This window comes from Notolabrus celidotus, chromosome 5, assembly GCF_009762535.1.
Source record: "Notolabrus celidotus isolate fNotCel1 chromosome 5, fNotCel1.pri, whole genome shotgun sequence".
Classification (NCBI taxonomy): domain Eukaryota; kingdom Metazoa; phylum Chordata; class Actinopteri; order Labriformes; family Labridae; genus Notolabrus; species Notolabrus celidotus.
The window spans coordinates 37,935,875-37,949,955 of NC_048276.1; the positions used below are offsets into that span (position 1 = coordinate 37,935,875).

General features: G+C 44.4%; 1 protein-coding gene across 1 annotated transcript; it reads left to right on the top strand.

Annotated features, from left to right (window-relative positions):
* Nucleotides 1-1,528: 1,528 nt before the first annotated feature.
* Nucleotides 1,529-13,853, top strand: pom121 (POM121 transmembrane nucleoporin). The gene is made up of 13 exons (XM_034683114.1): nucleotides 1,529-2,128; nucleotides 4,678-4,887; nucleotides 5,069-5,218; nucleotides 5,408-5,488; nucleotides 5,620-5,791; nucleotides 7,140-7,228; nucleotides 7,313-7,392; nucleotides 7,543-7,664; nucleotides 7,767-7,866; nucleotides 8,123-8,398; nucleotides 8,711-10,213; nucleotides 10,589-10,687; nucleotides 12,404-13,853. Exons 1-13 carry the CDS (start codon nucleotides 1,557-1,559, stop codon nucleotides 12,502-12,504), a joined length of 3,555 nt encoding a protein of 1,184 aa, XP_034539005.1. The 5' UTR covers nucleotides 1,529-1,556; the 3' UTR covers nucleotides 12,505-13,853.
* The last annotated feature ends 228 nt before the right edge of the window (nucleotides 13,854-14,081 follow it).

The window sequence follows — 14,081 nt, forward strand, 5'->3', positions numbered from 1 at the left end:
GGCAGCTCAGAGGAACCTACGAGACAATGGAGCTCAGGGACTCCAGAAAGGTCTATGGTTAGTAACTTTAATGGGACAGGCAGAGTTAAAGTAAGTGATGAGGGGGTTGGGGGGAAGAAGGTGAGCTAGGATCCCAGTGTGTCAGTGTGCCAGTTCCCCCGGCAGTCTAGGCCTATAGCAGCATGACAAAAGCTGGTCCAAGCCTGATCCAGCTCTAACTATAAGCTTTATCAAAAAGGAAAGTTTTAAGTCTACTCTTAAAAGTGGAGAGGGTGTCTGCCTCCCGGACCCTGACTGGTAGATGATTCCAAAGGAGAGGGGCCTGATAACTGAAGGTTCTACCTCCCACACTACTTTTAGAGATTTTAGGTACAACTAGCAAGCCTGCATGTTGGGAGCGTAGAGTTCTAGAGGGGTAATAGGGCACTATGAGCTCTTTAAGATACGAGGGTGTCTGATTTTTAAGGGCTTTGTAGGTTAAAAGAAGGATTTTAAATTCTATTCTACATTTTATTGGGAGTCAGTGTAGAGAAGCTAACACTGGAGAGATGTGCTCTCTCTTCCTAGTTCTAGTCAATACTCGAGCTGCAGTGTTTTGAACTAGCTGAAGAATCTTTAGAGACTTATTGGGGCAGCCTGATAAGAGGGAGTTACAGTAATCTAACCTGGAGGTAACAAATGCATGGACTAGTTTTTCTGCGTCGCTCTGAGATAGGAAGTGTCTAATTTTAGAAATATTGCGCAAGTGAAAATAGGCTGACCTTGAGATTTGCTGAATTTGGGAATTGAAGGATAAATCTTGATCAAATAGGACTCCTAGATTCCTAGCCGAGGTGCTGGATGCCAGACTAATGCCGTCTAAGGTACTTATATTATTAGAAAAAGTCTCTCTGAGGTGTTTGGGGCCGATAACAATCACTTCAGTTTTTCCTACACATGAATGGGAAAAAGACGATGTTTACAGCAGAAATAAACATGTTTACAGCCTGGTACAAAAGATGAGTGTAGTGTGAATAGCTCATTTCTCGATGTCCTCTCACTTTACGGGGGGGTGAATTTTTTTGTAACGTGGCAATTTTGAAGATATTGAGATTACTAGTCTTCCAATGAGAGGCACAGCTGCCTGTGGGAACACTGCAGCTGTTGGCTAGGAGGCTCAAAGCCCGCCTCTTTACGTCACACTGGCTCGACAGAAGCAATATGGCTGCCGCAGCCGATTGGCTTCAACAGCGTTCAGAAACAGATGGGTGACGTCACGGATACTACGTCCATATTTTATACAGTCTATGCTGTTTTCCCAGGTATTTAAGAACACATTATGTATTGATTGCCATCGGGACATGAAGATCATTTTAACCAGTATAACAAAAAGTGGATCTAAATCTGACTACCAACCCCAGCTTTAATATTTAAAAACTGCTAAGGCTGAGGGTTTTTTTCTTGTAGAAACTGTTTTCTGTCTTCTACGTGTGATTCACCCTCCAGGCCGGTAGATGGCGATGATGCTCTGTAGAATCCTTAGAAGAAGAGCTTAGAGCAGAGCAGCATGATGGGATATGAGAGTCCTCCGGCGGCGCGCTGCCGCCATGTCACCTAGAGAGAAACACTTAGCTCTCCTCTCTGCTCTGGGCTTAGTTAGTTTCGCTCTCTATTACAGTCCTGCTTTCTTTTACCTGACTTTAATTCTCGCAGTTTGTTGTATTGTGTGTTACTATCACAGCGGAGAGCCGCTTCCCGCCAGGTTAGGCCTGAATCCGGGCGCTGGGCTGACGGTCCCTGCCGTGCTCCGGCGCTGGTTCTGGGGCTGGGGGCTGACCGGCGTGTCGGTGGCCGCGCGGGGGAAAACCAAGACCAGCAGAAACAAAGCCGAGCTCCGGCACTCAGAGGGGCACTTCAGAGACAGGTTTTCTGAAACAGGGATTTATCGGAGGGAGAATTTAAACAGTGACTCGTTTCTGTTTAGCCCTCGGGATTTCCTCATGGGGAGCTACATCGTGAAACCCGAGAGTCCAACCATCGAGTCTGGGAGGCCGAGAGTGGCCAGAAACCCCCGAGAACAGCTGAGGGAGAAGCTGTCCAGACCTAACCATGCGGTCCACACTCCCAACAGGAGGCTGTCCTTTGCCGGGTACGTTTACAGTCATACTCCGCTCCAAAAACGGAGAGTAACCGTCCGGAGGAGGCGGTGCGTTCAGGGGACAGATGGTGCGTTCAGGGGACAGAGGATCAACAATTGGCGGGTTTTAATCATTAACTCTCAGACAGGCAGACACACAGAAAAGTAGCTTATACTTCCAGAATATGTCTTTGTTTAAGTAAGTAGTTCTACTCTTTTAACGAGGTAACAAATCTCAGTTCAGGGTTGTACTTACTAACAGGATTTACAGGAGACACCTGTAGACATGTCAGGTGGAGTTATGGACATATTAGTAGGGATGCACGATATTGGATTTTTTTTTGCCGATATGCCGATATTTTACAACTCATGTAGCCGATTACTAGTACCGATATTTTGGTATTGGTACTAATTACCAATAATTGCAGAGATCATCAATTCTCTTCTGTATTGAAATTAGTGTACAGTATTATGATGATACTCTTATCACATTTGTTATGTAAAATTCATTTCTTGTGCAAAATAAGAAAAATACTTAATTCTTAAAACTGCCTATTTATTTATGACAAATGCTTTTAAACAAAATTCATACAGATACATCCTACTTAAAACTTGGATGATGCTCTACCTGAGACAATCATAACAATACCCACAACCAGGGCAGATTTGGCCAATTTCATATTTGACATAATAATAATAATAATAATAATAATACATTTTATTTATATAGCGCTTTTCACAGAACTCAAAGACAATTCACAAATAGCACACATAGTAAGTAAGGCTTATCCTGCCTACCCTTTAACATAATTTATACCCTATAGGCAACATTAAGCAGTAATTATGTTATTTTATAACAAAACAATCTTTAAAAGTTTCATTCAGAAACAAACTTACAAACATAAAATGAAATCCCAAAACATTTCAATCCCAATAAGTAGCAATTGAGAAATCTGAGTGAAGTCTAATTTAAATCAACAGTTTATACTTCATCCATATATTTATTTATCTGTTTGTTTTTAAGCATTTTCTTAAATACTCAAAGGGAGTTACACATTTTAATTTAATTCCTCATCACAAGTGTTTACCACTCTGACAGATACACACCTATTTTAGATTTGTCCTTGTCTTTGATTAAAAAAATACCTGTTCTAAAGTCATACCTGCTTTCTCTGATTTCATCCTCTGAACACAGTTAGGAAGTAAATAGTGTTTTACTTTGTACATTACCTGTGCAGTTTTTTGTTCCACTAAATCATAACATTTAAGGGCCTTTAATAATAATAATAATAATAATAATACCTTTATTTGTATAGCACTTTTAGATACAAGTGACAAAGTGCTTCACAAGAACAATAAAAACACAATAAAAACAAACTGACAGTAAAAGCAGAGAGGTAAAATGTTAAAGATTCAAATAAATTCACAAAATAAAAGCTTTATGATAAAGTGTGTCTTGAGTAGTGAAATAAAAAGAGGGACTGCCTCTGTGAGTCTGATGTCCTCTGGCAGACTTAAACTAATTGTTAGTTATTGTTAGTTGGTAGGTTCAAGGTAGTTCTGATTCTTATACTTCTTTTCTGTAACTTAAAGATGGAGTCTGTGTTTGTTTTGTGCTATCCCATACCTCCAAACAGTAGGACATGTATGGAACAATCATTATAAATCAATAATCAGAACACAGTTTAGGAAACAGACTATTTGATAAAGTAACCCAGATCCCAGAGAGAAGTCCTCACATGTCCATGTGTCCCTGTAACTGTGCCGAGTCAGTGTGGGCTGTGTTCTTCTCTCATTACCTGTTTGCAGAGATAAATGGCGACAGATGTGCACAGCTTAGTGTACCTGCTGAGAACTAACCCTGACTTACTCCATATTATTAGGTCACATTGCCTCTCCAGCTCAAACATCCATGTGTATTTATGTGATCTCTTATTCAGCAGCAGATTGTGGCCTCTCCGACAAAACAAGCGTTCATATCCATTATTAACTGACTGTGCATGGCTGATATAGCTAGTGTGGTAATAGAGAGCTTAGTTGAAACATGCTATTTCTATAAATATTAACTTTAAGTGATGTTTCCAGTCCAAGCAAATATCAATCAATCAATCAATCTTTATTTGTATAGCGCCAAATCACAACAAACGTTATCTCAAGACTCTTTTACAAACAGAGCAGGTCTAGACCACTCTATGTTAAATTATGAACAGAGACCCAACACCAAGACAGGATAAGACTCAGTCTGACCCCACCTTAATCCACCATGAGCATTGCACCTCACAGTATTTAGCTAGTTACAGTGGAGAGGACAAACTTCCTTTAACAGGCAGAAACCTCGAGCAGAACCAGACTCATGTTAGACAGACATCTGCCTCGACCGAGTTGGGTCTGGAAAGAGGGATAGAGGAGAATAAGAGAGAGAGGGAGTGGTGAATATATGCATCACAAACAGTAGTCAATATTAATCTCAATCTTTGAAGCCTGCTGCTGGAGACCAAAGTTTTTGTGTTAGGATGCAGGTTACATGTATCAGTTCATCATGTTGCTCTTCCTTCTATCAGGGAGCCGCTGGGCACAGTGAGCAGATTCACAATCACCCCACAGCGTCACTACCCCCTGCAGCAGCCGGGGGTCTCATCAGTGGGAGTCTTGCCTCCTGTCAGGTGGGACGGCTTCAGAAAGAAGAACATCCTCAGCCCACGAAACTCTCCGGCGGCCCTCAGCCCTGTCACTGTGAAGATCGCCAGGCCAGACCATCACAGTACACCAAGGTCTGTAGCCCCGCCCTCATACAAGTCTAGAAACACACCGCATACATGAAATCCTTCACTGCTGTGTCTTTTATTTGATCTCAGGTTTCATGGAATGTTTTAATGTACATTTCACGTTTGACTCATCTCTGAGGGGTTTTTTAGTCTCTCTTTTTTTTAACACATCACTTCTTCATTCTAGTTTGGACCATCTGAGTTGTACGGGACTCTCCAGGGCCCCGGCTGACCCCTGCTCCAGAGAAAGTGTCCTCAAGGTGTTGAAGGAAAGCCGCAAGAGAGAAGTGGAAGATGAGGACCGGAGCTTTACGATTGAGCAGAGAAGCAAAAGAAGGTACTGGAAGAACTGTGAGAGCACATTACAAGTGGTGGGAGAGATTTTACCCGTCTCTTTGTAAATACCTGTTTTCCCCTTGTGGAGAGTCCAGTGACAAGGCATGCACACTACACTTTCTTTATCTTTTTAAATACTGATTGTAAGGTAAAATAAATGAGCATTTCTAACACTCTTTTATTTCCTAAGGCGTAACGACAGCGGTGGAAGTTCACACTCTGCTTTTGGGCCTCTTCTGCCCAATGGAGCTCCATCACAGCTGGTCCCTAAGTGAGTTTAACTTCAACACGCTGTCAGGTCTTGTGTTTAAGTTTGACCAGCTGCATGTGGTGCAGTGAAGCTCATGGACTATAAAGTGTAGCGTGACTGTCTCGTTGTAAATGCTTCCTTCTTTCCTCCAGGCCAGGAAACCTGAAGAGAGGGATGAGCTCGCTGGCAGAGGAGTCCATCATGAAGAGGTCTCGCACCTCCTCCATCAGCTCTATAAGTGGGGTCCATTCCCCAAGGGGAACCCCAGGAACCAGGAGAAACCCGATCCACAGCTCCTACAGTTCTTCCATAGGCCTCAGCCAGGTAACACCTCTCAGATGCACTACATTATTGTATAGCTGTTTAAATGATGTACTGTTTGTTTTTCACAGAGGCATCGCCTCTGTCTCCTGCCCAGGGACTACAGATGTAAATTAGCTCCTAGCTAACTCTGGTACAACTAAATGGCTGTACACTGTCCCTGTTGAAATAAACAAATAAACAAAGAAAATACATGAGGCGTTTTTCAACTGGAGGGACTTTACCCCAGAACTACCTGCGTTTCGATTGGTGGACCAGGGTCTAAATTTAGTTCGGGAGTAGATAATCTCCCCCCTAAAAAGCCCCTGCGAGGGGGGTAGTACTTTTCAAAGGTCCTGGGACTTTTGGGGGTGGGGCCTGCAATTCTGTACGTGTCTGATTGGTAGATTAACCGCAGTGTTTTTATTCCGCCCTCCGTCCACAATAACATCACACACATCTGTGATTCTCTTGATTTCTCTTTCTTTCATTAGTTTTTATTTGTTCTATCTTTTTTGTATGTGTGTGTACTTTTCAAAAGAAGAAGCTGTGATTCTCTTGATTTAGCAGCTTGTAACAGTAGTCTTCTCTCAGCCCACCGTGAATGCGTCTCTCCCGGTGTTACGGTTTTAAAAGTGACCCTGTAAACTGGAGACCTTCAGCTGAACGTGTCAGTGTTTGTGGAGTTTACACAGCTGTTGAAACACAGAGGGAGTTCCTGGGAATGCAAACTAGTTTAGTTTTTATTAAGATTTCAAAATATCCTCATCAGATATTTAATGATGGTCTAAAGACGTTTATGAGGGATGCATCCGGCTGAAAGTCTCCAGTTAACAGGGTTGCTGTTTAAACCAAAACACCGGTTGATCTCTGCCACGTTCCAACACGGCTTTTTGAGTTCAAAAGGATTTTAAAGCCGTGTTGAAACGTCTTTGCTACTCACGCTTATCTCCTCTCACGTGTTGATTCAGTGAATCCATCTGTGATGAAATATAGCACCATCTAAAACAGACCAGCTGAGTCTCTTCATGCTAACAGGCTAACTGTTGTGTTGCTCATAATGATACCTGCCTGTCTGTCTGCTCCTATGGTGTCATCTGTGATGAATGGCATTCGTCTTTGTTTTACTGCCCTCTACTGGTCTGGTGGTGTAGTGCATTTACTTTTTATTTCCTCCATACGTCACTGGCCTGATTTGAACAATCTACCCGGGTCTTCAGCCCGCGGTCGAAACGCAGACAACAATGGGGGCACAGGAACCTTTTAGTTCAGGGCAAAGTATTTCTGGGGGCTAAAAGACCCCAGAACTCTGAAATGCACCCCTCCACCAGAGATTGAGTGAAGTTGACCTTGTCCTTTTTCTTCTTCACAGTGGAAGAAACGCTCTGCCCCGAGCTCTCCTCTGTCCAGCCCTGGATCATCACGCTGTCAGACTCCAGAGGGTGTCTCTAAAAGACCCAGGTCTGCCTCAGCTGTAGTATTGCAAGCCATCCATCTTTAATTAGATACCATATTACAGGTTTTAACTTGTGGTTTTATTTCCAGGGAGGACGAGGGACAGTCTCCCAGCTCAGCATCCTCTGTGAGGTCCGACCACACGGCCTCAGACAAGGCTCCTGTTACCTGTAAGTCTCAGTGATCTGCGGTGACTGTGCAGACAGATTATACTGATGCTTCATAAAGGCATGAGATCGCTCTGTTCTGTGAGTTGTTTGATATACATTTTGTCTTTCAATCTGTTTTAATATTAATGGTATTTTATGATGATGTTGTAGCCAAACTGACTCCAGCTCCGAAGGTCCCAGTCACACCTTCAGCAGGATCTACTGGAAGTGGTGGGAAGAGAAAACGAAAGATCCAGCTCGTGTCCAGCAACCGGGACGATCAGATCTCTCTGGTAAGGAACGCTGCATCGTCAGACATGGTGCTCTCAGAAACTCTTGTTTATATAATCTCGTTCCAGAGACTCAGATTTCTTTATTTTACTTTTGATTTACAGCCCCCGCCTCCAGAGCTGGGCTACACTATCACTGTGAAAGACCTGGATGAGGAGAAGAAGGCTGCCATCAGCAAGATCCAGAAGGTCCTGGAGACGCCTGGTGAGTGGAATAATGTTTGCTTCATGCCTAACTGTCCCTCTAAAGATAAGGAACACCTTCAGTCAGCTGATTCACATCGAAACATGCTTTGAACTTAAAACACCTCCCTGATAGCTGAACCAAATATGAGACCACATGATGTTTGTATCAGAGAACTGATAAATGTATTCCTGGTCTTGCTGCCATGCCAGGACAGCTCAGCCTCTTCGTCCTCATCCTAACTCTCTGTCCCTCCTGTTGATTTTTCTTATTTTAGCACCAGAGCCAGAGAAGTCCGTCTCACCCCCAGCCACCACTTCAGCCCAGCCAGCCTCCACCACCAGCTCCACCAACACCACCACCCTGAGCAGCCTCCTGGCTGCCCCTCTGTCCATCCCCACCAGCTCTTCCATCCCAGTCATTAACCTGGACCCCAGTCCCAGCAGCAGTGTCACCTCAGCACCTGCAATCCCCAACCCACTGCTGGAGGCTCTGAAGAAGAGCAGCAGTCCTGCTCCTGTTATCTCCACACCTGCTGCCATTTCAACTCCAGGTACTATCACTGGACTGAAGGTCCTGGTTACCCTGTGATTTGAACTTCATTAGAAAGAGACGATTAATAACATGATTTTAACCTGAAGATTGAGCTTGTGGTCGTTTTAGTTGGATTTTTAATTTTCCTTTTTTTTAAATACATGCCACAAAAGAGTGCAGCAGTCCCCCAAACCTCCTGTGTGATTTTAACTTAGTCTTTTTTCCCCTTAATCATTTAAAACAATATAAAACCATAGTTAGATTTTACCTCCAGGGGGTCCTGTGTACCTCACAGCATGCATTGATCATTCTGGTTTAATTCTGTCTGCAGTGTCTGCATCAACCACACCGGCACAACCAAGTGGCTTAACCCTGAAGGTTTCAACAGCAGTGGATTCCCCTCTGCCCCCTCCTCCCTACCAGCCTCAGTCCTCCTCTGCTGGTGGGGAACAGCCCTCAGCCTTCACACAGGTGCTGAGTCAGATCTCTAAAGCCCCCAGCAGCACTCCACCGTTAACGGGAGCAAGTCTGATTGGACTGACGAGCCAAAACAGCACGTCTACTTCCTCCTCCGCCTCGATCCCGAGTACCGCTCCTGCTGTTACCCAAGCCAGCAGCTTGGGGTCGTTCAGTAATACCAACCCTCTGCTGGCTTCAGGCTTCAAGCCCATCTTTGCTGTCACCCCCACTTCCTCTGGGACGCCAACCCCAGAGACCAAACCTGCTGTCCACAACTTTAAACCCATCTTTGGAGTGGTCCCAGAAGGTTCTGGTTTTGGACAGCCCACATCCATCACAACCACCAACCAAGCCTCTACAGCTTCTATAACTAGCACCCCTTCAATGTTTGGTGGATCAATGGGCACCACCACAGTCACCCCGTCTGTTTTTCCTGGCATGACAAACACCCTCACTGGCCCAGCCTCCACTGGCTCCATCACCACCACGCAGCCGGCAGCCCAGCCAGCTGTGAAGTCCCTGTTTGGAAGCTGGTCAGCACCATCCACCACAAGTACAAGCTCTGCTCCAACACAGGCCCCCAACACAGGGAGCACGTTTTCGTTTGGAAGCGCCCCCACCACAACAACTGCAGCTGCACCTGCACCAGCACCCACTCCCGCTCCCACTGCTGCTACCACGGCCCCCACTAACAGCACCTTCGGATTTGGTGCCACACAGCCAGACCCCCAAGCTGCCAGTCAGAAGGTATTTGCTTTTGGCCAAGCAGTCCCCATGCAGAACACAACCACTGCGTCATTCGGAGGCTTTGGTATGGCCAACACAGCCTCCACCACCACTGCTGCTCCTACCACCCAGTCCACCTTTGCCTTTGGAAAGTCCTCATTCCCAGCACCGGCTGCACCAACAGCGCAGTCAGCTTTCGGCTCCTCTGCAGCGACTCCAAAACCGTTTACCTTTGGAAACAGCCCTGCACCATCTGCTCCTGCTGCTAACACCGCCCCGCCCCCTTTCCCCTTTGGCTCAACCGCCGTCACCACAGCACCCAGCTTCGGGACCCCTGCTCCACCAGCATTCGGAGGCAGCGCCACTGGTTTTGCTTTTGGCAACACCACTGCTCCTTCAGCTGCTCCGACAGCTGCACCAAGTTTCGGTGCAGCAGCTCAGACTCAGAGCGCCTCCACGGCCTCATTCGCATTTGGCAATGCTGCTCCTCAGCCGGCCCCCCCTGGCCCTGCGCAGCCAGCTCCCAGTGGGTTCAACTTTGGTGCTGGTATGCAGGTCCCCCAGTTTGGAACACCTGTTTCCAATAATCCAGCCCCACAGATGGGAAGCTTCAACTTTGGGGCTGCTGCTACTGACAAACCAGCTTTTGGTAAGAAACAATTGATAAGTAGATTTTTTTTGTACCCGATTCAGAGACTCATCAATGAGATTTCTGAGAGAGTCTAAAAAACTATTTTAGATCTCAGTTTTTCACCATCAGACACTTATTGACTTAAAAACGTAGAATCCGTCTGCTGCATGAAACAGTGACAGAGTTCAAGATAAACTCTTGATGCAGAGACGGAAGGATTCAATGTAAAGATGTAATCCACCTTCACCACAGAGGTTTTGATCTCTGTGAATAGTACTTTAGAATCCTTCAGAAAGTGGTGTGTCTCTAACTATCAGGTAGTAACAGTAGTATCTGTGTAAAGACCCTGTTGTGAGTTGTATTTCATTTGTTTGTGTGCTGTGTTCTCTGCAGGAAAATCCACCCCATCCTTTGGCCAGGGCGCTGCTGCAGCTCCCAGTCCCTTTGGAAGTCCTGGAACTCCAGTGCAAGGTTTCAACGCTGTACCATTCGGTGGGTCATCAGTACAAGTTGAAAAGTTTGTGGCATGACTTGAATGAATGTTCAAGTCATGCTGTGAATGTTTCTCCACAGCAAAGTGTGAGGTGTTGTTGGTAGTAATATAAAGAGCTGCTGACAACAACTCACCAAATTTTGAACATCTAACATTTAACTCCTGCATTCTGGTGAATATTTATGTGACCATTTGTGCTGGAAATTTAATAATGAAAAAGGAAAACACAAAATGATTGATACATGAATAACAAAAAATGGATTCAAATCCCTGAAAGAAGCTTACATTCTAGTAACATTTGATCTGTTTCATATGAGATACGCTGGTTTAGCTCCACTGTCCACTGTCCTGATTGGCTGAGTAGTGTCACATGAGATGGCTTAACTTGCATGCAATTGGTCCGTACATTTCCTCATCTGCTTAGCCACTACTGTAAAGACTACAAAAGCTGCGCTGGTTAAAACAGAAGCGCCTGTCAGGCTTTAAATCAGAACCCTCTATTTTGGCTGTAGGTCTGGGTCCGTATGGGGTGGCTTCTCGGTCCGGACCAGGACCTCAGTCCGCCAGTTAATGACCTATGGCAGTGTTTTTCAACCTTTTTTGGAGCCAAGGCACATTCCATACATACAAAAAATCCAGAGTCACACCACCAACCAAAAGTGTTACAAAATGACACATTTAGTCTCTCAATTTATGAATCTATTTATCTGAGAGAGGGACTTTGGCTACTTCTTTAACTGCATCAGGGTGAAGCATCTTATTTACAATAACTTTTGCAGGTAGTATTACTGTCTCTGCCTGATTTGGCTACGAGTTCAGCTCCTAAGTAGCTAGCTTTGAGAGCTCTCGCGGTCACCGTTGTCATTTTCTCATAAAAGCTGTCTTTTCAACCTCCCATATCACGCTCTTCATCCCGGTTAGAATTGTGTCCAGGGCCCAGTTTGGAGTTTTCATTTTTCCTTCTTGAATATTTATCCATCACTGTTGTACGCCTACATCTTGTCACAGACACCTCACGGGCACATCATTCATTCTATTGTCTTAAATTAACAAGGTCATTAGTGTGCTTTATTACCACCCAGTGGGTGGGTAGCACAGGTCAGTACATGGACAAGTATTTAATTACTCCACCAGTCACTACACTACAAGCACAGACACACTACATGGCAAATTATTTGCAGTATATGAATCATATTTTTTTTGGCTAATTAAGTGAAATTTGATCATGTCCCTCGGCACACCTGACGATCTGTCACGGCACACTAGTGTGTGCCACGGCACAGTGGTTGAAGATCACTGACGTATGGCTTAGACTGTGCAGTTTTATGGACCAACTAAAAAATAATAATAACGTTCTGATAAGTTGAGGAGTCTTACATTTGAACTCATGTTAAGCCAGAACATTGTGCATCATTGTATGCAGAGCAGCAGGAAAGCATCACAGTCTTAGCGTGGTGCACCTGATCTCAGAATGATCTAACAACAGTGTCAGCAGGGACAGGAGCGAGCTTTACAAACAAGAGCAAAGGAGAAAAATGTGTGCTAATTATTTTTTTGGTCATGCGCTATGATGCTGTCTGCTCTGACACTGAACGCTGAGACAGAAAGATTCAAACTTCTGGTTCCATATTTGTGTTTATACTGCAATCCACACATGATTTCAAAGTAGAAACATAAATGAACGTTGTTCCTTACACTCTGTGTTGTATCATCAGGGTCTCCAGCTGCTCCCTCCTTCTCTATCGGAGCGGGATCCAAACCATCCGGAGCACGCCAGAGGCTGCAGGCACGGAGGCAACACAACAGGAAGAAATAACCTGTTCCACGTGTCCTGCTCCGCTTTCAGAGGACTCCAGCTGTTGCTGCTACGGTTCATCCAGCTAACATTACTCTGTTCTAAGCCCATCATTCCCCAACCAGGCCGCCACCATGCCCTCTGCTTTCTTCCCCTGCTCCAGCGGGCTGTGCTGGCCCGAAACATTGTGTCCGCAGAGGAGTCAGAAAGAGCACAGCGGCTCTCGCTGAGTTGATGCCGCTTGGGCGTCTACATGATCCAGAGAGGGGATGTAGCTGCAAGGAGACAGAGTCCATAACCATGTACTATACTTGAAGAGGGAGGAACGACAGATGAAAAGCTAAATTCTGAACAAAAGCATATCCAAAGTTCATTTTCCTTTACAATATGTGGACACTCCCATTGGTTCGTCTTAAAGAGAGAGTGAGTCAGGCAGAGACTGGGAGCCTGGGCTCAGACCTTTATTTTTTTACGTGAAGCGCTCACTGGTGTGTATGTTAACGAGTATTTGAGAACATTATCTGAATGAGTCTGAGTAGAGCAGAATGCACAGTTGCAGTGTACGTGTAAAGTTATGAGATGTTTGCGTTTTAAATTATTTTTTTAATTGGCTCTCTGACCCTGTCAATGAATGATGTGTTTCTGCACTAAGAAGGCGACATGTCTTCATGTAGATGGTGCAGATCCTTGTGTTCTTGTGTCATACTCTTTGTCATTACAAGCATTCCCAGAAGTCCTCCTGTGGATGGCCTTTTTTTCATTGTGATAACCAACACTGATCCAGATAACATGTCGGTAAACCAGTAAGGATGACTACTCTTGACTTGTGCTGACAAACCAAAGCTCAGTCTTCATCTTCATGCCTGTGAACACAATCTGTGATCTTTATCTAACCTTTAAACCCGAGACGTTTGTTTGTACCAGACTACCTCTCTGTACTCCAGGCACTGAATCCATGTGATTGATTAGGTTAAACTCTCAGCTGCTGTTTCTGCAGATCATAGTTTGAATATCTGCACAGCAACACATCACCCCAGGTTTTGAAAAATCAATGTTACAACAGACAACAACATGAAAGCATAACGTTAGAGTTACTTAAATACATTCTGACAAATGGAAACCCTTCTCAACATATTCCCAGTTTGATGCAGGGATTTTTATTTCCTCTGATGTCTGTTACTTACATATTTGTGTAATTTTGTCAAACAAACATCCAAGTAAATCCTCTGATGTCAGCGTTAATGTTTTATTTTTGTTCACAGTGATGATCACTTCTTGTGAAAAGTGAGCAGTATGATGCAGTTTTTGATTGTTAACTTTGAATAAATAAAAATAAAATTTTGGACAAGGACTTCCCAACAAGAACACGATTCATGCTCCCGGGTTCAGTTCTTTTACTTCCTGCCATGTGACCACACCACTGACAGACTCAGACCAGCTTAGGTGTGTCCCATCACCATTCTGCATGTTAATATGTAAAAATGATGTTTACACCATGCATACAAAATCAGACTTAGGTTCCCATTGCTCCCAACATTTACAAAAAATAATTTCTCGCCAAAAAAAACACCAATACTTGTTTTAATTTTATGGGTTTT

Bases quoted from the DNA above. Each gene is read 5' to 3' on its own strand.
- pom121 (XM_034683114.1), top strand. From the start codon at position 1,557: ATGAGAGTCCTCCGGCGGCGCGCTGCCGCCATGTCACCTAGAGAGAAA. The intron at 5,219-5,407 runs GTACTGGAAGAA...TTATTTCCTAAG, and splicing joins GAGCAGAGAAGCAAAAGAAG to GCGTAACGACAGCGGTGGAA. The intron at 7,229-7,312 runs GTCTGCCTCAGC...TTTTATTTCCAG, and splicing joins GGTGTCTCTAAAAGACCCAG to GGAGGACGAGGGACAGTCTC.